The sequence below is a fragment of the Polyodon spathula genome, chromosome 10 (genome assembly GCF_017654505.1).
Source record: "Polyodon spathula isolate WHYD16114869_AA chromosome 10, ASM1765450v1, whole genome shotgun sequence".
Taxonomy (NCBI): domain Eukaryota; kingdom Metazoa; phylum Chordata; class Actinopteri; order Acipenseriformes; family Polyodontidae; genus Polyodon; species Polyodon spathula.
Genome location: NC_054543.1, coordinates 39,708,970 through 39,736,313, shown reverse-complemented (window position 1 = coordinate 39,736,313; position 27,344 = coordinate 39,708,970). Strand labels below are relative to the sequence as shown.

The following is a 27,344-nucleotide window of genomic DNA, read 5'->3' as shown; positions in this document are numbered from 1 at the left end:
GGGCACTTTGTCACAAGGATACATAGAGGTTACTATAAATGATGAGGGATGAGCAAGTGATTTCCAGAAAAACGCAGCAGGTCAGATAAACAGGCAACATGCACACCACCACCGTGCAGTGTCAGTAACAGAAGTATGATTTAAATCAGTAGACTAGGACCATATATTCGAATTGGTGCTTTGGTCCTTGAGCATTGGTTATTGTGATATTTGTACGGTATATTGGCATGTTATGACATTAAACAATACTGGCACAGTAATCATAACAGTAGAATATAGTTACGGAAACAGACATAGAAATAGTCTAATATCTAAAAGCTCTCTGGTTACTTTAACCCAAAAAAACAGCTTTCTTTTTTCTGTTGCTTTAAATTCCAGCCACTATCGGTAAAGCTGCAATGACCTGTAAGAACCCAGCTGGTCTATTAAAAAAACAAACTGCAAAGATTTACAACAACTAGATCAATGTCCTCTTGAACCAGAGACCAGCCCGATGCTGGCTATATGATTTTGCATCCATGCTATTGACTGTTTTACTTTGTGTTCTTGGGTTCCTGCTGTACAGTAAGCATCCTGATCATATTGACAGATATATAGTAGTACTGTTAAATCTGCACAAGGGCATAGCCTAGTGCTAGCTGCTCTACAGTTCATTTGCTTTTAAAATCTATAAAGTTATTTCTAATTTAATTCATTGATTTAACTTCCAACACTGAATTATAAATTCAAACAGATTAACAATTTCGGGTAATTCCTTAAAAAAAAAAAAAACAATCTGTGTTTCTAATAAATACATAGTATATTGTAATAGAAAACATTTAATATAGTCTGCTGACCTTGACCAAACAAACAAACAATTTCTACTTGTATAGCAACCTTTAAGGATAGGGATTGCGCACACAGTGTAACAGTAGTTTCTGTTATCAGTAACAACACAGAATAACTCTATGCTTGGGTAACTCCATGTACAGACAGCACATAGTACAAGTACTAATTAAAATACAATGGTTTCTATCAACTACCATATCTCTGAAAATGCTGTCATGCAGGTCATAAGTTTCACTGTTAGTATAAAGCTTGCATAAAGCTTTACAATTGAGAATATGATAGTTTGGCTGTATAATTACTTCAGTATCTAATGCTATTTCATTTCTGGGGAGTTAGAAAGTGTACAGGTGTAACTGCTACAAAGCAACAAACACAGCACTTTCCCCACTCCATATCTGATATTACAATGCTATGAGTATACCTACGGTGCTTTGCCTTTGTAAATGTCAAGAAATGTGAAAAACATTTTTTTTTTTAAACATTTGACCATGGCATTTTATATTTTCAGCTACATCACCAATATATTGGACGTAAATATTGCACATGTGTATTACTGGTGATTCTTCCCTTTATCAGATGTCCCACATTGTTTAGAAATGTTTTAAATGTGACATGTTTCCTGGCTGTTTGCAGAAGAAGCTCTTCTGGTAAAAAAAAAAAAAACACTCTGAAACTGCCAGTTTATCTCATTCCCCAGTTCATTTAAACAAACATCTGGTACATATTACTTGCATATTTATAATATAAACTAAACGGAACAGTCATAACTGTCGGCATTGTCTTTTAATTTGTGTTGTCTTCACGTCATCAGTGGGTGTGTAACTAAGAGGATACCATGGAAATACGTGTAGGAAGAATTGCTTTGGGATATCCAAGAGCCCACCAGTGATTGTGTTCTGATGTGAGTGCATATATCTCAGCCACATCCTTGTGTGATCCATCATGAGTGGCATATAATAAAAAGACTATGGAGAAAAAAATCACAGTGTGTTATGCAGGTTGAATTCTAATCACATTGACTTTGTCACGGGTAGGATAAGCCATTAGCATTCTTATTGGGCTGTAAATCAGGGTTTAGACAAGGTTAACCTGTTAATTTGAAGGCTTGCCATTTTAGTGGCCTAACAGTGATGTTACTGCATTCCTTTGCAATTAACTCACCCTTTTGCAACACAACAAAGCTTTCTTTGTACAACAGTAACTAAACTAACACAACACAGATACAAAGTGTAAGGTGTTGTTTAATCAATTTCAAATATTTTTTAAGATAACTGACATCACTGAATAGTGAATTTTCTGGCCTTGAATGGTTGGGAATTAAACATCAAACACTTTACGCACTTTACGCTAACTGGCTGTTTGACTATAAAGTGAAATTCTTCCATATGTAGGAACATCGGGGTACATAATATTCCATTAACCATTCTGTAAACTTTTCACTTGGTAGATTGTGGGTGTGAAACTTGTATTTATAAAACTAAATTCAGTGTCACAATTGTGGAATGGATTTACATTTATTGGTTTGGCCAAAATAATATGTAATTTAAAGCAAATCAGTTTAGTTTTGGCCATAATTAGTACCCTATAACATCTACATTTTTGATGATTAGCATCCATGGTTTTAGTGCCTCGTGGCAATCTACTGTAAGTGTAATTAAACAGTTTTTACATTGCATTGAGTGTAGTAAATGGGTCCCAGATGTTTCAATGGCTAATACTTGATTAACTGTGCAATTTTTCTAAAATCTTTCTTTTAACTGTGCAATTGCAAAATCAAAGCATCACAACATATTCCTATAAACAAGGCAGGTAATGTTATGTTAAAGGACTGAATTGTGGCAGTGTTTTTTGTATTCTAAAGACAAGTCAACCCCTATGTGTTTTGGAAGCCTGATGAAGGCATTTGCCAAAAAGTCTGCTTGACTTTGGTAGATTTTTAACTGAGTTGCCAGCAAACTCAAATAGGAGTGGATGTTATACCACTGGTTACTTGGAGTAGACCTGGGTTCTATTCTTCAGCCATCATCTCCTGATTAGACGTTTTCCATTCAAGACATCGGGGAGGACTATATATATATAATTGTATATGTTCAGATTTGAGGAGGATGTACTCAAGAAAGTAGCTGGGTCTAGACTCTGGTTAACAGTTTTCCAGAATATATAATTTCCAGAATTAACAAGGATAATGATATTTAAGTTTTATATATATATATATATATATATCTATATATATATATATATATATATATATATATATATATATATATATATGTGTGTGTGTGTGTGTGTGTGTGTGTGTGTGTGTGTGTGTATATATATATATATATAAAAATATCATTATCCTTGTCAAGCGTTACAGTCTATAGGCCCTGTGAAAGAATATTCTTGTTTATAGTGTAGAGCAGAAATGAAAAGGGACAAGTTACTTTAGCTCATAAAACCATAATGTGTTAATAACCATAGAACAAAGTTAGAATTGTGATTATTCATTAAGACTAAAGCATTTCTCCATCCCTGTGGCTGATTTTCTAAGCTATACTACAAGGCTATCCTAGTGCCTCCAACTTAATGAGTCACACCTCAATGGCCAGCTGCAATGAAGACACAAAACATAATGGGAAAATAGGGGACAACCACTTAAACTGCACACATAGGTTTAAACCAGTTTCATAGTGTTGAATCAATGCCTATGGGGCAGATGAATAACCCATCTAAAGATTTTCAATAGACAACGTGATCTCCTGGTGGGGAGCTATCAATTGTTTTGTTAATGACAGCCATCTGAAATGGATGAGGTTTACACATTCTTGGATGAAACTGGCACACTTTGTATTCCCTGCTTGTTAGGTTCTTCTATCTGGTGTGAATTTCATTTATTTATGTTACCATGGCAACAGGCTGTCCCCAAATAATAAAGTGTAGCTGATTTTTGCTTTGCATTCATTCCTGCCTTTGCTGTCCTAATCTAGTTCAATACTTCTGAAGAGGTGTTCGTTAAGGAGGTGACCTTTTACCAGTATTCAATTCTCTAAAGGATTTATGTATTTATTTATTTCAAATCTTTGGTTAAAATATTGATGTTTAAGGAATGCTAATCACGTTTTTCAGTCCATCGTCGTACATCTTTTTGGTCACCATTTTATTGTGTTGAAGAAAGGTTGCTGCTGCTTACAGTACGTGATACTGTATTTTAAATATGTTTGTCGCTGAAAAAGATGTAGAATAGTACAGTAAATAAAGTGTTTTTTATGTGGGTATTTTCTAAAACTAGACAAATGTTTTCTTTCAGGGTTTGTGCTCTTGCATATTGCATACAAAAGGTCCTGGTAGTGCTTTGATTTTAACTTCGAAGAGGCTGTGGCAGGGCAGAAGCCCTGCATGTGCAAATACGAAAGTGTGTGTTAGATATGGCAGGAAATTAAGATTCCAGCCCTTGTTGTCTTGGGTGTGTTTGGGGTGGTGGTTGGCAGGGATAGGGTTAATTTATCCCTGCAAAATAGATGTGCAGAATGTAGCCAGGTGTTAATTGAATTATTAGTTCAATCAACACCTTAAGCCACATGGTATTTAAGGGAGCTAAAGAACTCAATTTTGAGAGAGAGAGAGAGAGAGAGAGAGAGAGAGAGAGAGCAAGATTGAGAGCCAGCACTATTTGCCTTATGGTCCTGTGTGGTAAAATATAGTGTAATCAATGTAACTCGAAGAAACAGAGTACGCTGCTTCGTCCCCTATTTATACCATCACACGTGACCCCTTGGTAAACAGTTGCAGCCGCTCCTCCGATCCGCGGCTGCCACATTTCCCTTCCGGGTCGATGAGTTAATGCATCGAAGCTCCGCCCCCTTTCTAAATGACCGACTTCCTTTTAACCCTAGGAATGAAGTGTCAGGCCAAACAGTCCAGGTTACTCTGTTTTACCACCAAGAGTCAATCATTGTCTTTCTGTCACACCTCCTTAAAGCATCAAGATTTCTGAACACTAAACAGAAACAGGTTCTACTTGAGTTGGTTGGAGTTGACATTCTCTGCTCTTTCACTGCATTGTGAGACCTCAAAGCGGACCTAGGTGAGTCCATAAACTATAGCATGTCTTTTCTATCCACTATGTGCTAATTTGTTGTATGAGGCTTAAATTTTCCTGTTGTAGCAAAACAGTTTTGTCATCTTTCTGTTTTAGAAGCGTAAAATGTTACAGTGAAACATTAACTAGTCTTACTGGACTTTGTTATTTAAAAAAAAGGAATTCAATTTTAACTTTAATTTAAAGGAATATTTAAGTCAGTGAGGGAGCATTACGCTTTCTTTAGTAATTATACTGATGAATTAATAATTTTAGATTCGAGGAATAATAACATAAAACAGTGTACAGTTTGCAAGAAACTGCTTACAACATTAATTTGGTTTTGTAATTTACATTTGTGTACAACATTTACTTTCTCTTTTTACAAAATGTTACATAACATTAAATGTTAAATACAGATATATAAATATATATATATATATATATATATATATATATATATATATATATATATATATATATATATATATATATATATATATATATATATATATATAAGTTCAAAAATCAAGTTCAAAATTTGACCTCTCACCTCTGAAACTAATAAGCTGCACTGAAGTTTTAATTTATATTTTTTTTAATTGGCTTGGGGGTATGTAATATCCAGTAATTCAGCTTTTGTATCTGTTATGGCCATATTTAATTAACAGTAACTCACAAATGTAATTTACACATGACATTACTACACTGTGTTATGCTCCAACTACAAGTACACTTTTATAAGTCGCTTGTCTTCCTTATCTTCTATTATTTTGGCTCAGGTCTGAGGAAAGTCATAATACTCCAACTTTCCCATAAAAGTTAATCATTTAAAGATTATTTTGTGAGATTGAAAAGCAACTATTGGGAGCTGCAAATCAGATTTCCTGTCAGAATTATCTGAACATCTTGTATAAAGCTGGAAAGTCTTTTTAGCTTATATACTTTCAGGAATTTCAGATTTCTGGAATGTCTTAGATAACAGATGTGTTTACTATGCACAAGACATGCTCTTTCTTGTACACCCTGAAAGACAATACATTTCTAGTCCAAATTATGCTTGTTAAAGTCTCAGTGTAGAAGATAGACTGAGTTATGCTTGTAGTGTTTAACTCAGGAAAATGCTAAAGGTAACATACTTTAAAATAGCATCTACAACGCCAAAGAAAGGAAGCCAAATTCAAAGCTAGGTCCAAAAACAGGTGATACTTGAGGCAAAAGACTGGAATAACCATACATTACCATGCTTGATTTATGTGTCTGGTTAACTAGGAACTACATACCCCTATGGAAACGAATAATACGATACCCAGGTGCTCTCATATAAAACAGAATGTGCTTTAATGTATTATTTTATGAAACTCTGATGTCTAAAGCTTTCACGTTCTATTCTGTTGGCTGAAATACACTGAGTAGCACTTTTTTAAAATCCTAACATTCAAGGACAAGAGAGAATAGACACTTCAAAGAAAGCTTGACATTTTTATAAGCTCTTTTTTTAAAAAAAAGTATAAAAGCAAGTACGGTCAACTTATCCCTTTTAAGAACTGTTTGTGTCTTTCCATGAGGGAGCCAGTTAAGATGTAATTATGGTATGCACTTGCAGGAAATGGGTACTATTCTATAACAACCCCCCCCCCCCCCACACACACACACACACACACACACACACACACACACACACACACACACACACACACACACACACACACACACACACACACACACACACACACACACACACACACACACACATACATCATATCAACAAAACCTGATTTCAACTAAGACTTGGTCAATCTCAGTTAAGATTGTGGACTGACCGAACCCGCACTAATGTAAAAGTTGCTAATGAGTGCCCAAGCAGTATTTTATGCACATTGGTATGGTTTGCCATGTTAAGAAGAGAATAGTTAGCAAGTTAATGACGATCATCTGAAATACCCCTAGTAAAAAATATATTTTCCTTCCGAGTCATCCTAGGAATGCTTAGTATTGTCAGAAGATATTTGACCAGGACAGTTCCGCTAAGATGCTGCATCTCCTTCCTGATAAGTCCTGGCCTTGTGTACAGGAACTAGAGAATTGAAGCCTTGCTTTTGAGAATTAGGCAGGAGGGAATTTACCAGGCCAGAGTTTTCTTGACCTGTACTGGAATGTATTCATGACACACTGGTGACCTGCGCTTGAAAATATGTCAATGGCATCTTAAACAGAAGACTGGACTTAAGTTTAACATCCAAAAGATGTGTTTTAATTATTTGTACTGTGTTTTAATTATGTATCAACTTAAAAACAACAATAGTCTCGTATTGTAGTATGCTTTCTTTGTAGTTTAACTATGCACTGTATGTTTATCTGATGGGAGATGGCAATTTCAGTGTTGCTTGGCACCAGAAAGCATGCTGGTATTGCAAGCAAGTAACACTACCAATTAATAATACTGGCTCTATTCACGAAAATCTTGTTTCTATAAAAACGTTTATGGGTTCATTTATGTCAATGGAGAGATCACAACTACCAGCTACAGTTGCTACCCATTGATAGCCAATAACTGTTTACATTTAACGCTTCAATACCCCTCCCACCCCTTTCACTCCTCTGTCCTTTTCCCTGTCCCATAGCTTTAAAGATTTAACAGAATTACAAAACATAATTAAGTGAAAAGCTGTGTGTTTCTGCTGGCCCATCTGCAGGGCTTCAGCATGGCTTCTATCATTTCCAGAGGCCATGTGTTGCTATTGGCTGTTTATTGAGTTGGCTCCCACGCACAATGCACAGAGATTAGAATTTAGATATTGATTACTGGTAAAATGCTGAGTCTGAATGGTCTGTTTCTGGTAAAGAAAGTATCTTATTTGGACAGATCAGTTTTACCTTTAATGCCTATTTACTTATACTTAAGTAGAGTTACAAGTGACTTTGGTTATGTGTCTACATGCAAGTTCTCCTGTTATAAAAATATAGGCTGGTGACACTGTAAAGTTCAATGGACTTTGGAACTGCTTGTTAAGGTCTAATAAATCACAAAGTGTTGACAATAAACAGTGCGAGAGCCCTTCTTTGTTTTGTTATAGAAATGCGAGGAAGCATGCCAATGGGTCCTTCCCCTGTAGACCTCAGACAGTTTGTTTGCCGTTTACTGTTGTACTGTTATTTTTGTTTCTAGGAAGATGTTTACAACAACAATTAGCTAGGCTTCATCAAAGATGAACAATTCACATGCAAAAGTGGATGTTATGTTTTTTTTTTTATTTTATTTTTTATAACGAACAAAAACAAATTAGTGTTTATAATGACTAAAAAAAGAGACTTTGAACAGCATAATGGTCTCTGTTTTGAATCAAGTGTATGTATATTGGAGAAGAACCAAAACATAACTATAGAACTTATCTACTGTAAAACAGTCTGTTGGTGAATGGGACGAGCTTGGGTTTGTTTTCATTACTGCCAGTGGGAGTCCCATTCGTTTCCATTGGCAACAGATCAAGAACAACCTAGTTTGAACTGTGACTCCCTCAGTTCAAGATAAGACTGTGGGCTACCAAAGCTTGATCTCTCCAGGGGGGGGTTAAGTCTCAATCGACAAGAAAAAAACAAAACATGTAGGCAGGTAGGTTGAATGGGGAACAATCAGTTATATCTACCAGGGTTGCAGATTTTTTATATTGGACTGCTGAATTTTACAAACCAATTGAGATTTGGCAGAAGTTATATGGAAGTTTGTTAAAATTGCTGGAGGGGATGGTTCACCTCCAGTAGAATCTTCTTGTCAATAGTAATAAGAAAGTTCAAGCAAAAGGTGGGACACAACCAAAACATTCTGTCTGTAATCAGTCATTTCTATTTTCAAGCAAGTTCAAAAAATCCACCTAGCGCCATGTGTCACTGGTATTGTGTTGTTGAAATCTTGTTTGGGCAGCCTGCATTTTGTCTCTTGCACTTAAAGAAAAGTTTTTACCAGTGTTTTAAGTGTTACTGCTGCTCACACTGGTATTACTGCTGCTGACACTGGGGTTACTGCTGCTGACACTGGGGTTACTGCTGCTGCTGCTCACACTGGCGTTACTGCTGCTCATAGTGGCGTTACCTCTGCTGAAAGACTGCAGATTTTTAGTAAAGAAAAAGCCTTCTCAACTGTGAAGAAAATGAAGCAAGTCTGTCTATTATGTCTTCATTATTCAGTTTTGAAACAGAAGACTGCTCAACACTCATCAGCGTGAGCCCCTCAAGGTTTTCTGGTGTTAGTGAATTCCGCAAACATGGCTTAATAAGTTTTAGTTTTGAAAAAGATCTCTCAGTGTACCTGAGTAACTGACAATGTTAGAAGTACCTTGTAACCCAAGTGCAATGTATCATATGATTTGATATGGAGCAAGCAGGATTCCAGCAACTTGAATGCACACGTCGGACATGTTTTACATCTCTTGCATGTTCTGCAAAAGGGTTGTGAAGTGACTTTCTTGATAATTTCTTCTGGTATTAGAGATTTGGAGTTTTCTTCATCGTCATTCAAAATCTATTCTTCTGTAACTGTATAATGATTATGCAAGCTTCTCTGCATTTTGTCATAATTTCCAGCAGTGGGTCAGCTCTGATTTCAGCTGTGTTGCATCCACACCAGGCATAAGTTGTACAATGTGATCAAGAGCTCCCTCTGCGATAAAGCCATTTTTAGAGATATATGGTCAGCAGCATTATTATGAATGTTTGAGGTTTCCTAAAATCGAAAATAAATACAATTAACAATTAAAAAGCTAAAAGCAAAACTCATCTGAATACTTGGGTAATTATTTTGTGACACTCTACTCATGTTATAATATTTTCTGTATTATGATTAGCGCCCTGCGAAATTCATGACTTTTTGGTACACATGCTCTTTATCCTTAAATAAGTATGTAATTGTGGGCGTTCCTGTAGAAAATCGCAAACACAGGGTGGAAATAGTGCAAATGAGGGGTCAAAAATATTGTAATACAACAATCATGAACAACTAATTATAGCTTTGTTAAAATATAATAACTGGGTCACGTTGTCATTTGCCGTGATACATGGGTGTGATATCATATCACACCATTTTCCAACATTTTAATTTTGTTTTCAACCTCTTTTGATGCCCGGATTTTGGCTTTCTTTCATCCATTTTAATTGTTTTTTTTTTTTTTTTAAATTCACTGTGCCAATGTATTCGCCTCAACTGTGCTTGTTAAGCGCTTCTTTTTTTTTTTCTTCTTCAAGCCTTTCCCCTAACACACTCTTCTCAGTTGGTGCGTAACTGGGTCAGTGTCACTGTGCTGATCTATCGATTTCAAGTTCTTTGAGGTATAATTTAACCCAGGCATTTGTTCTGTGTTCCAGAAGGCCAGTCCGCCACTGGCTATACGTCCCTACGTGCTCCTAAAACTGTTTAAATAACATACCTGTAATCTTTCTTTTGCAACAACGCTTCCATACCACATCATGGATCATTATTACTGTGTTACCTTTTTGACAATGTGGGCAATAGTTATTTAAATCCTTCACTTATGGGCAATCAATCAGAAAATAACTGCAGCCTTTGAATTTTTGCTTAGCTGGTGGTCTAAAAAGTATAAAAATGGTTTTATTGCCAAAAACAAAACTTACAGTAGGTAAAATAGTATAAAACAACAGCCCCAAAACCTTGAGTTGTACACTATGTCTTTCTAATAGTGTTTGACAGAAGGATTTAGTAAACTTTATCAACAGTGTTGTCTAATTAGTCTTTCAAAAACAACCATTTACATTTGCACAGTTTTAGGGTTTAGCTGAATATAATTTACAAGTGAACTAAAAAAATGTTAAAGGGGAAGCACAACACCTCTTATGTGGAGGAGTAACATTTAAACATGTAATCAACTAGAAGAAATAAGTAAAGTATGGACAGGAAAGAATATAATGTGTGTGAGGATTTCAAAGTTTAGCCTGTTAAGAACAAGCATAAAATACCATTAACATCTGCATCTACAAAAGAACATTTTGCTTTCAGATTAAGCGAAAATCATACAACACGTATTTAGCTGTAGGAAAGGTATTGAATCAAGGTCTTATCTGTGCATTGTTTTTGTGGAGGAAAATTATAGAATTCTGACGATATATATATATATATATATATATATATATATATATATATATATATATATATATATATATATATAACTGAATGTGAAATGCCTTTCAGCCTACAACAGACAATGATTACATCAACTAAGGGTAGCAGTTAACCCTCGAGCTTCTGGACAACATTACACCTCACCCCTAAACCCTTTGATAACACTGCTCTTTTTGATCTTATCTTGTGCTACACCCTATCTTATTGTCCTACAGAAACTTTCTGGTAACAGACACCAGCCACACCCTATTTTCACACTTGTACAAACTGTATCAACTGCAGCCCCATTTGGGTTAACAGTCTCTTTTAGACTCTTCCCTTGTATACATTGATTCAGATATTTAGAGCTGACAATAAACCTGAATCCTGAGTCTCTTTGGATAGTGGAGAATAAATACAGTACATTTTTAACAGGGTTGCATGGTATCAATAGGCTGGCAAACTTTTTATTATTATTCTTTTACCAATATTATTTTTTTCTTTTTTTAATCAGTGGAAAACAGAACCATGGGGGATGTTCAACTTGTAACTTCTACTCGAATCTCAAAGACCACACTTACCCTGGGGAGACCATCTCCAAGCAACAGTGCTCTCCCCACTGAACCTCCAGCCTTCACCCTTCCTCCAAGGAGCGCCCGGATTGCCCTAGGAGGGACAGCCAAGCTTGATGGAAAGGTAAGAAATGCCCAGCTACTGTATTGTTGACATTGGCTTGTTTTAGACCAAAATGCTCTCAGTGGATGTCAGTTTAATAGACTGCCTGCTTGTAATTGTTTGTAATTGTTTCCAGATTACTGGTGACACAATGGATTTTTTATCTCTTTAATCTTGGATATCACTGTTAATTCTGAATGATGTTATCTTGAAATGGGGTGTCATCATGATAACAGAGCAAACAACTACACGTTATACGGCATGAAAGCACCAAACATATTCCAAAAATGTTCCAAAGCAAAATGCATACAAAAATTATGCACACCCTGTGTATAACACACACCTCATGTATAATGTGCATGACTTTACTGTCCTATCAAAAAACCTATGGTATATTATATAGAATTCTATTACCTACATATACAGTACATATCTATATAACACCCAGGCCCAATGCATTTCATATACAAATAAAACTCTCCCACTAGGTTGGCACTAGGTTTCATTTAATCTCTGCCAGGCTTTTAATGGGGTAGGTGTCGGTTTGCAGTACATTGTCTTAGTTTCTGCCTCAAGCAACACCACAGCGAACAAAAAGACTTTTAAGCACTTAACACTACATACGCTATTGGAATCTACCAGTTGGTTAGCTAGCATCACACAGGGGTGGCATGAGAAGGTGTGGGGTTTATATTCCATATTTGAAGGGCATTCTGAACCACAGATAGTCTCCTGCTTCTCAGCAATTCCATGGTAGTACATGGAATTACAGTGATGAGCAGAGAGCTCATTAACAGCTGTATAGTCTATATATGTGTAGACAAATGTCAACTGATAAATAATTGATGAATTAATTGGAGTTAATATGCAATACAAAACGGTATTCACAAAAACTGACCTCCAAACAGGTAACAAGTATAACATAGAAGCAATATCTAACCGAAAAAAGGGAATGGCAGTTTACAATGAAAGAAGAACTTTAGATTGATTCAGATTGAAATTGAAAGACATATTGCCTGTTTTCACTTGCTAAATAGAATTGTAAAGCAGAAAAATATACAACAATGTAATACAAGAAATACATGAACTAAGAGTCATTATCATATCAGATCTGATTAACAAAAAGGTTAGAATGCATTTTAACATGTTTCTGCATCAGAGCTGATTCATTCTAGATAATTTACAAGCTACTTAGAGTGACTTTTATGTTGTTGTTAGTTGGGTTTTTGCTTCATGATTGTTATTTGTAAATCGTTACCAGTGTTATGTCCTTTTCTTTTCTCAAGATATTTTTATTTAAAAAAAAGTTTATTTTCGATCAAATGAAGTCAATGCTGTTATGCACCATAACATTATAGAAAAGTACATTAACACATGGATTAAAGAAATAAAGTTGTGTAATTTATAATACATTCGAATATAACACCTCACTTCTATATAATGTTGTATGGTCTGCACTGTCTAACATATATTCTGTTGAATCACAATACTGGAGTATACTGTGCATATAGTGTTTCAGCAGGTAGGAGCAAGGGCTCCATAGAGGAAGAACCTCAGGAATTGAATGGGCAGGAAAGTAACTTGTGACTTGGCTTGTGGCTTCAAGGCTGAGAGGGGAGTTTCGCTTCCCCCAAGGGGAATTCGAAAAGTAGGATAGCAGGAGAATCAAAGTTAAAGAGGGCCAGAGGTCTCCCTAGCTTGCTGAGGGTTGCCCTTGCTGAGGGTGGCTGGCGCGGCTGGGGATTACCATGGCTGAATAGTGAGCTTCACTTCCCTCGAGGGGGAGACTAGAACGCTGGAAAGAGAAAAAAAGAATGAACATACAAGGGGCTAGGGGTCTCCCCCCAGCTCTCAGAGAGCCACCTCGGAGGAGCAGAGGCTGCATGGCTGGGCTCTGAGGCTGGGAAGAAGATGTGTTCTCCACAGAGGGAAAAGGAAACATGGGAAAAGTGAGTAGAAAACAAGAGAGAACAGGGAGAACCTTCCCCGTAGAGACCGAGATGGGCGTGGCCTTAAGGTTGGGAAGTGAGTTTCAGTTGCACCAAGAGGGAGACTGTTCCTGGTGGCGCAGCGTAGTGGAGGAGGAAGGAGGAAACTAAAAAGGAAGACACAAATAAAGGTGTGACCTGGTGTTAAATAGATTAATTGACAGATATTTTGGCGGGGCAGAACAGGGGAAGGAACCCTAGGTCCTGCACTCTGAACCACACTCTTAGGTTACAAAAATAGCTTTATGACAGCTCCATGAACGCTAGATGAAAAAGAGAAGGCAAATTCAGCAATTAATGTATCATTAATCTTATGCTTATTTTGTTTGAAAAGGTAGAATCAAACTTGACAGTTCAGAGAAATGGATCAGGAAGTAAGTCATATACTGCAGGTTGTATAAATCAAGATCTTGGCTGAGGCCTTGTTTAAGGTGCAATACTTCAAGAAACTGCCTTCTGTTACCAGCTGTGAAGATCTAACTGAGCAATAAAAAGTGTTCGCTACAAGTAACAGCAGAATCCTATATACTAAAAACCCATCATGCTGAACCTTACTGAAGATTAACCAGCAAAGCGAAATGCACATTTTGTCAACAGCTGCAAATCCAAACCCTTTTCAGTATTTTTTTTCATATGGTTTTAAGTTTAAACACGCAATGTGGTTATCCGTTATGGAATGGAATTTATATATACATGGGAATCCCTAATTCCTTTATCGGGCATATATGGCAGCAACACTATGTTTTTACACTGCATCGTAGGAATGCTATTCAAACCACAATAATGGCACTTATTTTGACCAGTGAAAAAACAGGATAAAGAAGTTGGGAGGGAACAGAATTAGGCGAAAATTATTTCTTAGCAATTATGTTTTAGTGCAAGTAAGAAAAAAATCCTGATTTGTTAATCTGAGAATGGCAACAGATTGTACATATCACTCATGTAAATCCTTTTGAGGTTTTGTGGTTTTTCAATGTCCTGTAGCTGTTTTCCAAATATTTGGAATCCATCTGGAGTCCTCCTTCAGACTTTGTTTTTTTGAGACCGCCCTCACACAGTACCTAAAAGGAAAGAAAAGCCAATACAGGGACAGTGCATGGTAAACACTGCCCCCTTTCCCTAGTCCCTGACAAATGCAGTAAACTGGTTAACAAAAGAACCACTAGAAATGCACATTAGAAATGGCCCACCATACAAACAAGATCCATTTGGTCACGCCCATCTTTTAGATAGATTCTCTGTTTATACTTCCCCACTTGAAAACGTTCGTTTGTATGATGTGGAATAGACTGTGGCAGTATATCTCATTATTTGTATTCAGTTGATTTGGTATTATGCAAATTAGCCATATTGTTTTTATTATGAGCAACTAAAATCATCAAATAGGAGGGGTTGCTGTTTGCTCAGCGTTTTTGTTAATTCAAAACTCGGTAAATGATGACTCACATTTGGATTCTTCTGGGAATGTTTTAGATGCTGCATCCCGAGCCAGCTGCTCATCTAAGGAGAGCTCCAGAACCAGAGGTTATTGAAGATCACCAAATACCCTATATTTTGTGGTAGACCTATTCGTTTGAGAAGTGAATGCTTTGATGCCACAGAGAGGAAATAAACTGAAGGACCAGCAAACCGCTTAATGCAGGGGCCAGGCTCTTCAAAAAACAAACCTGGGGATTGATTAACTTGTTCTTCAACCTTTTAACCCTAATTGAAGAGCTCTATTCTGATTTTAGATGTTTTCTGCAGTGCCCAAGGGGTTGTCTTTTCTTTTAAAAGCCACCCTGATAAGCTATTTAACCTTTTAACCCATTTTAAAATGAAGCAAAGAAGAATCCCCTTCAGATACATAGCTGTTAATGGCAAAGACAAACACTTCAAAACATTTACGAAAGTGTATCGGATATTTGGAATTTATAGTAAGAAAAAATATATGTACACTTTTAAAAGCAGTTGTCTGACTTTCGAAGAATTAAAATAGACTAGAAAATTAAGCTGATAGATATAGACTTCTCGGGTGCTAAACTTTCTCTCATTATTTTGTATAATGGTATACATTTAAAATATTAAAATGTAACATGTACTGTAATAGAACTAAGGAAAACTATTTATTTGGTTTCAGATTACAGTAAATCTATCTTGCATGTTCTAAGGTGTTCACGTGGAGGCCTGTATAGTCTTAAGATCTTGTGCCATTCTTGAAAAATAAATGGTTCATCATCCACCAGCTGGAGATGCTGCTCAAACTCAATCTGGTGTAGGCTGCTCTTTAGGGTGGATATTATCCAGCTGCATTTAGTCTTTGTTGATAAGTGCAAGCTTGATTCTGCCAATATAGCAAATGGGTAACACATGAAAGGCATGGAATTTACTACTCTGAAAGTGTCATATGAGCATTCAGTTTCAGTCTAATGCTTAGGGTCGGGATCAGCGTAATGCTTATGTACGCATTATGTAGGATTAAATAATACATTATGCTGCTGGTCCCACAATATAAAAAAGTATTTATCTCACATATTCCTATCAGGACAGATCAAAGTGAAGACAATGAAGAGTTACAGTAGATTAATAACACTGGGAACCAGTTGAAGAAAACATCATAGTTTCAGATTGTTGGTAATATTTGATAAGAAACAACCCATTACAAACTGAATGAAACACTGAGACTACAGTAAAGCTTCTGGCCTATACTGTAGGTACTATTGTACACAAAGAAAACATACAAGGTACTTTTCATCCTCCACATTTATTTTTCTAACATTCAAAGGACACCTAAATACATCTGAACCCCAGATGTATTGGACAATTTCTAAAAGAAAAAAGAAAAAGGAAGTAAACAGACCAAAACAAGAGAGCATTGTGAAGGAAGTGTAAGAACAGCATTAGCGATGTCCTCATGATGCCTGCAAGCCATTTAAATAACGTTGAGTATGTACTAATGCTAGCTTTTAAAGAACCCTGTTAAAAAAAGACTCATTTGATTGAAATTAAGGCTGTCATTATTGTTCTAAAGAGTTTCATTTGTCCTGTCAAAGAAACGTGGCCTCCTTTTTTTCTGGCCCATTTACTGTATAGATAAATATACAGTTATTTACAAGGTTCAAACACAGACAGCTGTGCCTCTTTTACTGACATTCCTTCACTCAGATTCAGCCCAACAATAACATTACCTCCAGCTCCATGTTTTACTTTGTCTGGCTGTTTCTGTAATTAGTTACAGTCTGGGGCTTTTGTGCATTAAAAAATGGTAAACAAAAATTAGGCTGTTTATTTTCACGTTAATAAAGGAAGGTGAAATACCCACTGCACTCCATGGGAATTGTCATGGTGTATTCTGTTTCTCTAATATAAAGTATAATGTATATATATAAAAAAAAAATTAAACTTCTGATTGATTTCGCAGATCTTTTTTTTTTCTTTAAGTCACACTCTGCATCTGCTTAGCAATGCTACGTGATTTAAAACAGTGCAATTCGGTTGGTCATTCTGTCACAGGATTTGAATGGATACAAGATGTATTCCAAAAATGATCCAATTAAAAAAAGATAAAAAATCACGGAGGTCAAATACAAAATGCTGTTTTACTAATACCTTAATTCTGTTTACTCACAAGTACCTGCGGAGCATCAGTTATGTAAAACGTTATCATTATAAAGCAGACCTGCTAGTAGCAGCTTCTACTGCATGACCTTTAAGTCGATCTGGGTTTCTGGATGTGTTTTTTAAACTCCAAGAGCATGTACTGAATGCAAGGTGTAGGAGCTGTGCAGATCAGGAATTTTTATTGCGTACAGGAATTCAACAACGGTAGCATAGTCTGGGCTGCAACAGCCTTTGTCTTTTTTGGATTGCTAGGGCCAAAATATCATGCATTTGCACTTTAAAAAAAAAAAATATATATATATATATATATATATATATATATATATATATATATATATATATATATATATATATATATATATATATATATATATAATTGTATGTTGGTTGAAAAATTCATGGAAAACATTATTTGTGGTTTGTTCTGAACTTTTCGTAAAGGTATGCCAGGGACCTCATGTAAGCAGAGTTTTATTGGAAACAGTTGATGAGCACAGCTAGCTAAACCACACTTGCCATTTTACCTGGCATTTCTGGGGGTACTGCCCATTCCCAGTGCAAGCCGGAATAACCCGATAGGGGAGGTTAACCCTTGTAATTAGCTGTGTTTCATTTTATAACTCTGCCAATGTTTGTAGACTGGGGAAAAACATTTATTAAAGTAGAAAACGCCTCTATGGGTAGTCAGGACGGCATAGATTCAAAATGAGTCTTCAAGATGTTTACGTTGTTCAAGAGAGATGTGGGACTATTCCTCTGATTAGCACCATGCTCTAGAATGGTCTTTCATTTGAGACCATTTGTTTCTCTTAAATGTGTGGTGTCTTAGATAAGGAATCATTTGCCAAAAATACAAAGTAAGTCAACAAGGAGGTGCTGTATTACAGAGTGTGGTCTAGTGGTTAAAATCCAGGGCTTGTAACTAGAAGATCTCTAGTTTAAATCCCATATCTGCCACTGACTGACTCGCTGTGTGACTCTGAGCAAGTCACTTAACCTCCTTGTGCTCCATCCTGCGGATGAGATGTTAAATCAGTGTCCTATTGTAAGTGACTCTGCATATAATGCACAGTTCACAGCCTACCTCTGTAAAGTGCTTTGTGATGGTGGTCCACTATGAAAGGTGCAGCATAAAAAGAAATGTATTATTATTTGGATAAGAAATTAATCTAACTGAGTGTAAAGTTTGTAAGAGTTTCTACAGACGAACCAAGGGAGTTAGGACGTTTGCTATGCTGATGCTTGGCAGTTTAAGATAGGGGTGTGCGAACCCCAAAAAGGTATCTTTGCGAACTTCGAACTTTGAACTAGGAAAAGTGTGGCAAGTGTAGTTTGACTCTGCTACTAGTAATTCAATGTAATGTTTTGTACTGTGAATAGTTCAGAAAACCATGGTTAGAATGTTACAATGTAGAAAAGTTTATATCAGAAATCTCAGTTGTGGATTTGGTTGTAAACAGAGAAAAGGTTATCTTTCACCAGATCCATAACATAAACTAAAATAATTAAAACCAATTTATTTTTAAACTACTGATATATATTTTCTGTCATGTTTTCTAAAGATATTGCGTATGTCAGCTAGTTATCATCAGAAAGGATGAAACAGAAGAAAAAAATAAATCTGGTCCTGTGTTGACAATTTCCCTGACTGTGACGTTGACATTGATCTAAGGTCTCAGGCTGTGTGAGGCTGGATTTTATATTATGGAGAGGCAGGTTACATCCATCTCAGTTACACTTGTGAGCAGGAGGATGATGGGAAATGTAGTTCTGAGAGGTCCATGTGGGTACATGGGAATCCATCTTAAGGCAGGGAATGCAATTTAAAAGTTTAAAAAAATAAGTGGTCATAATGTAAAAAAATAAAAATGAAAACAGTACACACACCTTACGCAGTTGTAGCAACACATGGGAACATGTAACACAATAAAATAAAAAGATCCTTATGTACCCTTTAAATAGCATACATTTATCCTAAGCAGTCCTTCTCTGCAGGATGTTTGGCAGTAAAGGTAATTCTTAAAGAATTCCAGTTTGAGGCCAACATGTGCATAGAGTAGGAAGTGTAATCATCACCAGATGTAGCAAAGCATGTGATAGCAAAAGACCACAGTTAAAGAAAATTGTGTATGTGTGTGTGTGTGTGTGTGTATATATATATATATATATATATATATATATTATATATATATATATATATATATTTGCTGCAGGATTTCTCTTTGAAATAGAAGCCCTAAAGTGGCTTAAACTGATGGCAATTTCATCTATACTTTTAGAAAAATATTCAAAGACCAATGTCGTTCCTTTCAGCAAGCAATTTATTAACAGCCAAAGGGCATACAGTGAATGGCATGCCTTTGTAAATAAGGAAACCCTCACATGATTATTTGCCCAATGATGTATTCTGTGATATGTATATATAAAAGCTGCATCTCCCTGTTTGAATCACAGTGTGAAAGACAGAAAAGCATGGGGCCAGGTGGCATGTAGTTCCCAATTGAAGACTGCACAATGTACTGTTTTACTTTAAAAAAAAAAAAAAAAAACTAAGGGCTAATCTGGAGAACAGACTTTGCTGCAAATTTCAACCAGCAACTTCCTTGAAGGAGTCAGAACCACTAATCATTGTAGGATGGTGAGATACTCCCTTGTATATAGAGTACTTAAGTGAGTGCTTCCCTTGTATACAGCAATACTGTTCCTGTTCCCAAAAAACAATGGGATGTCATTTAAGACTTTTCTTTTTGCAATGATTTATTACTGGAAGCAACTGATAAACAAGGTAATGCTTTTAAGCAAAATGACGGATTGACAAAATCGAATAACCAGATATGTATTTGTGACAGACTAAAACTCTGAGATTTAGCTCTAATATAGATCAATAAGCAGTTTGCAGTGAGTTCTAAGGAAGTCAAATGTAAACCAACTGCAGGCCTGGAAATTTTCAACTGACATCAAAGGCATTTTAGAGAGCTGCTCTTGCTGACTTGATAAGTTCTTGGTATGTTTTGAGACAGAGCTGCAGAGGCACAGTCACACTGAAGACTAAAGAAAACAGCTGGGGTGTAATGACAGAAGTTATATTTAGACACAAACATGCTACCCCCCTACTCACTCCCCCCCCCCCCCCAAAAAAAAAAAACAATCTCCTGTTACTCTGCAAATCCGATCCAATTTAAATAGATTGTAAATAACAAAATGAAAGGTGTACTTTTTTATTATTTATTTCTGGTAAGGGATCTTTTAGTTAACCATTGTGTTTTGTTTTTGTTTGTTTTTTTTACAGCAGGTGGCGACATGCAATTAAAAATCACCTTATGTTGCCATTTTTATGGGATAGCTTGAAGAATTGCCTAACTGTCTTTTTTCCAAATCAGACTTTGCAACTGGCTTCATTGCCTTCAATTTTCACTAGTCATAGACTAATCTACCTAAGGTAACATTGGGTCGCCCAATACAAGTGTTCATCAGAGTCTGTGAAACCGGACACTGCATTCTAAGCAAGTGTGTGTTGGTTTTTCTTGATATTGCAGAGGAAGGATTTTGCAGTTAAGGTACTGACCACAGTCATCAGATAGAAGAGGCTTTCTCTGAAGTGTCCTTTTCCTTTAAACACATATGCCAGTAAATATTGTATTTTAATTGCATAGGAAATACCAGAGAACATGTGCTATTAATAAATACTTTTACTATTTCTGGGTCGGTTTTTGTAATGTGACTTTCAAGCCGATCTGTGATACATGCAAAGCTCGACAGCCTGGAATGTGTGACATAAAGTATTATTCAGTTTTTACATTGCAATGCTGTTTCCATATGGTATTAATCTTTTGTCTAAGAACTGTCAAGATGTGTTAATTCTTGTGTTAAATTGAAAAGTCAAAGTGTCTGCTGTATGGGTTCAGTATTAGCCTTGCTCGTTTTATCCTTTGGAGTCTTTAGAATAGCAGTGTCAGGAAAGGGGAAATAATATTGGTGCTGGCATACCAGCAGTGGGAAGAAAGAGGTTAATTTAGACTCCTTCTTAGTTGTGGCCTCTGCTTTAAGATTTGTAATGCTTCAGAGATTTCTAAGAAAACAAGTGTTAGCCTATTAACTAACTGACCCGGAACTCAAGGGAATACTGTGCAACAAAGAAATGCAACCTGCTTATAATTGAAATATGAATATCAAAATGGTAGAGTGCGAGTTTGAGGTAAAATGAATTTGTATTTTTTTTCCACACAGTAGTATTTTACCATTGCTTTCTAGCAGAATTGAAAGTGTTATGAGTGCAGGCAGGTTTATTTATTTATTTATGTATTTATTTTGTATTTATTTTTGTAGTTTGAATGGTGCTGGCCTGTGGTGCCCTCATAAAGCAGACAAGGTTAGGATCAGAGAAAGCAAGACTTTAATTGCTGCAAAGTGTGATTGGGATTAAAGATGAAAGAACCCCTTAAAGATGCAGGAGTGCTTGAATTAGTAACAAGAGCATGGAGATTGGAACAATGAGAGGCCCAGGATTAGAGGGGATTTGGAGTGACAGGGTTCAGTGCACAGGTAGAAAATCAAGTCTTTTGTGTGGGCCTCACAATAGAAAAAATGGTAGAACTGAAATGGAGAGAAGCTGCTTCTAATTAATATGCCTCTGCTTGGTCATTTATGTTAAATGGATAATCCTTAAGGATAGGATAGCTCTGCCTCTATTAGACATATTTATCGTTGGGATCTCTGCATGAGTTAAGGCATGTTATACCAAGTTTATTGTTGATAAGTTGATTGCAAGGTTACATTAGGTAATACAAACTACCACTCCCAAATACAAGTCTAAGCCAGTCTTTTAACAAAACCAGCAAGTTGATTCAGATCGCAAAATATCTTCCTTGTTGTGCCATTCGTTGTTTAGTTCTTTTCATTTTTTGATGGCTGACAAATCTAACCACTCAACAGTATAAGGTACATTTCTTCATTGCATCTAAGAATCATGTTGCTGACTTGTGGGCTTTAAGCATAGGCTTACTCTATTGGAAGGCAGTTGAGTTAAACAGCTAAAGCCAAGGAGACATGTCGATATTTTGTTCCTCATCCCTCTATAAATCTTATAGTATTCAAAATACTGTAGTGTATTAGAATTTGTTTTGCTACAGTAGTACATAAGAGGTACACATTATACAGGGAGTGCACATATACAAGGCTTGATGGTCTAGTGCTTTAAAGGATTCAAGCCCAGCTCAGCCACTGACTCACTGTGTGTGACCCTTAACCTCCTTGTGACTTTCTAGTAGCAGTTGTGATGCATAGTTAACCCCCAGGTCTCTATGTCGTGTTGGATAAAAGCATCTGCTAAAGGACTAATTAACAAAGAATGTAACTCAAAGCTCCTAAACCATGTGTTTTATACAATGAATGTGTCGTACATGGATGCATATTATTGTGTTATATTTATACAATTACGGTTTGCTGTTTAAAGATACACTAGCAGTTTGCCTCCATTTCTACAGATGATAATCTTTAAGTTATGCCTTAAAAAAAGCTGTGCTGTGTTCTTTCTTTCAGGTCCGAGGGTATCCAGAACCTCAGATTACGTGGTACAAGAACGGTAAGCCAGTAACTGCAGGAGACCGCAATGGGATTGAACAAAGTGCCCGGGGAACTTTCAGTCTGGTAATCAAAGACGTTCAAGAAGATGACGGTGGAAAATACACCTGCGAGGCCGTTAATGATGGGGGCACTCGGCAAGTGACTGTTGAGCTCACAGTAGAAGGTAACCAAAAAAAAAATGACCTGCAATTATAAGAATAACTGCCTGGTTCAAAATAAAAGCTGACATTTAGTACTGTACACTCAGCTTTTTGATCTGATTCTTGCTGTACAGTGATCTCTATAGAAGCGGCTGGCTGCAGTCTGTATAATTCTTTCTCTGGCTGCTGTTGGTCCTGGCCAGGGACATGGGACCACAGCGTCGTTCCTCCTCTCCTATTCTTATGGCAATAATGTGGGTCTGTGGAGGAAGAATGACCACATAGCTTACAATTATTAGGGATTTGTACCAGTATAAAATAATAGCTTTTGATGATTTGAATACTATATAACATTTGTCAGGTCAGTACATTCTTACCTGATGCAGCTATAATCTGAATAACAAGGCAAGGGGAAGCTAAATCAGAATATAGTTATTTGTATTTTCGTCCTAAAAATGGTAGATGTTTGGCTGCTTTCTGTGGATTTTGGGTATTTTCAGGGTGGTAGTTCAAAGTCAGTTAATCCCCTTCAAGGTAGATTAAGTAAATATTTATTTTATACAAACTGGGGTTAGAATACATACTTGTCTAACTGAAAGTGATTTTACAGTATGTGATTGTTCATTACCTAGGTGAGCTCTGAATACTTGTTTAACCAGACCCCGCTGTTAGGTACACATCCATACAGTAAAAGGCCTTTAACAAACTATGAGCATGGAATGTGTTGTTTTGAAATGAACTGAACAGTTCAAAAGACATAATAATATGACTGCTGTCCAACAAGCCTTTATTCCTGCACATACTATACTGCTTTTCTTTCCTTGAAGTGTTTATAAAACAACATTTCGTTACACTGTTTATCATGTGTAACTCTATTCCTTGCCGGTAGATGTGGCACATAAATAATCAGTCATACTGTCTTATGCTTGTAAACAAATATTAAAACCTTACAGAAACAGGATGGAATGCTAACAGTGCGCACACAACCCTAGTTCATGGTATTCATTAAATAATTAGAGGAAATATTGCTTAATTGTATCTTATAAATAAATAAACGGACAGCCCCTGGTGTTTAATTAGCAACAGTAAAGGCCATCTCCCACATCTCATTAGTATGCCAGTGAGCTGTTCCTGAGTCGGTAGTATACCTGGTCTAGTCATAAGAAAAAACAATTATTAATTTATGTTTCTGCTTTTTGATACATTGCAACGCCATGAGGTGGCCTTTGAAATTAAATGGAATAATCCACAGCAGGTGGGGCAATTTGTCCATTATTAAATGATTCATGTTTCTCAGCACAGTACATTACCTTGAACAGTATGTTTCCTTCAGCACGTTCAAAGACATTTATTATTTATTTTTTTTATTAGCAGGTAATGCAAGGCAGAAATATAATTTGCCGTCCACCAGCAAATCATCAGGGTAAGAAATTGAAAATGGTCATTATTATTTTTTAATCAATAAGCTGTAAATGCATATCACCAGGTAACAACTGTAAACAATAACTGCAGTGCTTCCATATTATAATGCTGTTTGGGAGTCATAGCCAGAAGACAGCACAATATGTGTGTTTACCGTGAAAACTTTGAGTCCACCCTCTCAGACTTTCTCAACTTCCGATCCTCGTACAGTACCTATAAGAAAATGATATTACAATTAGAAAAAAGGAAGACATCTGAAATTTCGCTCTTGTATCAAAGAGAAGAGTCTGACACAGATTTATTTACCTGTCTGCCAAGCCATCAGCCACTAGGGGGAACCACGTTCATGATATTGTGGCGTGCAAGTTCTTGTGATTACCAATATACTGTAAGCAGTTCTACCCAAGCCTGTGTTATGAGTTTATCAGTGATAAATTGTATACATAAGTGTGACAGAGAATGAAAGAATCCTAGTCAACAATTTCCTTCCTGACCTGTAAGGGCACAGTATAACAGGAACAGTGTGCCCCGGACTGGGTGGTTTGGTAGTTCATTCCAGGGTCTGTCGGAAGTCGGCCTTCCAAAAAAGGAGCAGAGTCACAATACCAGAAGTCATCACCTTAATGCGGTGGATGATGTGTCAGTCATGGATTGGAGGATACGTGATTGCACTCGCTACTGAAGAGGGCGTGACTGAGGGTATATCAAGGGATGTGGCCAAGCAATCTGTTGCTTTATTATGGTTACGGAAAGACCTGTAAAGGACGTACTGTGTTAAAAAGAAACCGTGTGTCTTTCTGTGTTGCTTTGCCGGTCTGTTATATTTGTCATTATAAAAGGCTAAACTCCTGGAGCTGTAGCTAAACAGCCAGTAATTAAACCCAGACTGCACTTCACCACTGTGCACGTATAAACCTGCAAATCACCACTTTCACTAAGAGCTCTCACTCTGGACTTGTGACCATGTTGTGTTTGTGCGTGTCTTGTTTAGTGTTTTATTATTTTGGGACTGAACCCTGTGGTTTAACTGAGTGATACACATTTGGCAAATAAAGAGCTGTTTTCACCATGAACTGTCTTGTGTCTGTTATTCCTGAGCACTACATCACCTGTACACCAGCGCACGGCAAACCACTTTGCCACAATAAGCCATATATTTTAATATTCCGAACCTTTTCTAATGATCAGTATTAAATGGCAATGAAAAAATTCATATTTGTCCCATGTGCTAGAGTAATGGCAAGAAGGTGGTAAATGGCTCAGCCTGATTGCACATAAGGCTAAACTAAAGAAGAATACAGTAAAGGGACAAAAAGTGTGATATTCCGAGCAAGCTTTTTTCAGATTTTTTGCAATAGATTGTTTCCCATAGCATTTAACTTCCTTCAACACCTTTTTCCATCCACCTGCTAACCCTAATTGCTGACATACTATGCAGGCAGTGGTGTGCTTTTATCCTGTTGGCACTGCTAAGGTGAAATTACCTCAGCTAAACAATTTAACAGACTTTCTGAAAGCATGTGACTTTAACCTTACAGAGTACCAAAAAACACTTTCATATATAAATGAAATCATATCCTGAAAGCTCAATGAAACAGCTAGATTCAGTTACTTTATATCAAGCTCTGCATGTTCTTAGCATTGCCGCATAATTTGGAATAGTGTGATTTTACTGTATGTTTAATAACTTTCAAGATAACAGGCATAAATAACTAGCTTACTCTACTGTTTCTTGCCATGTTTTGTTTCAAAATAACCGTGATAGTCATGGAAGAGGTGCCATTTTTTTTGTGTGATTTCAGTGGTAGATTTGGTGTCCCGTCAGTTGACAGCAGGCCAAGCATCTGGGGAGAGAGTCCGCCAAAGTTCGTCACGAAACCATCACGGCTTATTCTCAAGCATGGTCAGAGTGGCAAATTCTCAGCAAAGATTACAGGGCGGCCTCAGCCTCAAGTGATCTGGCTCAAGGTAATTAAACGGTCCGTTGTTTGTCATTAATTAGAATTGACAAGCAAAACCTTGAAAAACACCTGGGCTGTATTCAGAAATGTAAAAGTCTGTTTAAATTCAGTAAACATTGCCATGAAGTGTTGTTGGCTTATTTGACAACAGTTATGATCAGTTTCTGGAATATCAGATTTACTTGTATTGATAAAAACAGACGATGTGAGTCCCCAGTGGCTAATCCTATAAAATCAAGTCTATGTGGAGGGCAGGTGAGCCATATAATCAGATGGCTCACTGGTTTGAATCTGTTACGTTGCACATTTTGGCTGGCACAGAGAGTTCTGCATTGACCTTTGGGCTTCCATGGGTTGGGGACAATCTCATTAGTTGAATCTTTGTCATTAAAGTTCAATATATATTATAATGTCTCTAAATACAGTTAACATAATCCTTAATGTCTGGTAAAATAACTTCAAAATGTATATTTCGATTATGTTTTAGGGTGATGCTGAATTGAAGCAGAGTGATAATTTCAATCTGTTTGAGAAATCAGGGATTCACTTTTTAGAAATCCGAGATGCACAACTAGAGGATTCTGGAATGTATACGTGTTCCGTGGTGAATAGTGCTGGAAAAGCTTCATCATCGGCAGAGCTCACTGTTCAAAGTAAGAACTTGTCACTGTATAATGGACTTATTATTCTGGTTGTTAATGTTGTTTAGCTGTACATATAATAGACTCGGTTTAATACGAGTTAAGACTGTGTTAGACTTTGAGTGTCTGTTAGTTTTCTAGAAGAACAAACATCATAATACTACTACTAATAATAATAATAATATATTTTAATATAATGATGTTTGCAGTCATTCTGAGTAGCTTTAATTGCAATGACTTTAAATACCGCAGTCTTTTTTTCACTTTTGACATAAGTTCAGGAGCTTTTTTCCTGTCTAGTTGATTGCCATAGACATATGTTACGTTTGCTAGATCA

The 27,344-nt window shown here is 36.6% G+C and overlaps 1 protein-coding gene across 3 annotated transcripts in view; it reads left to right on the top strand.

Annotated features, from left to right (window-relative positions):
- Positions 1-27,344, top strand: part of LOC121322302 (myosin light chain kinase, smooth muscle-like) — a 74,054-nt gene that overhangs the window by 3,577 nt on the left and 43,133 nt on the right. For 2 of the 3 annotated variants that reach the window (XM_041262084.1, XM_041262086.1), the window contains exons 2-6: positions 11,512-11,693; positions 22,799-23,006; positions 24,355-24,406; positions 26,208-26,373; positions 26,854-27,019. In XM_041262084.1, the coding sequence (XP_041118018.1) occupies positions 11,526-11,693; positions 22,799-23,006; positions 24,355-24,406; positions 26,208-26,373; positions 26,854-27,019 (760 nt within the window). In that variant the 5' untranslated portion in view covers positions 11,512-11,525. Of the gene's footprint in view, positions 1-4,812; positions 4,895-11,511; positions 11,694-22,798; positions 23,007-24,354; positions 24,407-26,207; positions 26,374-26,853; positions 27,020-27,344 lie in introns of those variants that run through there. The other variant, XM_041262085.1, reaches the window with a different exon arrangement.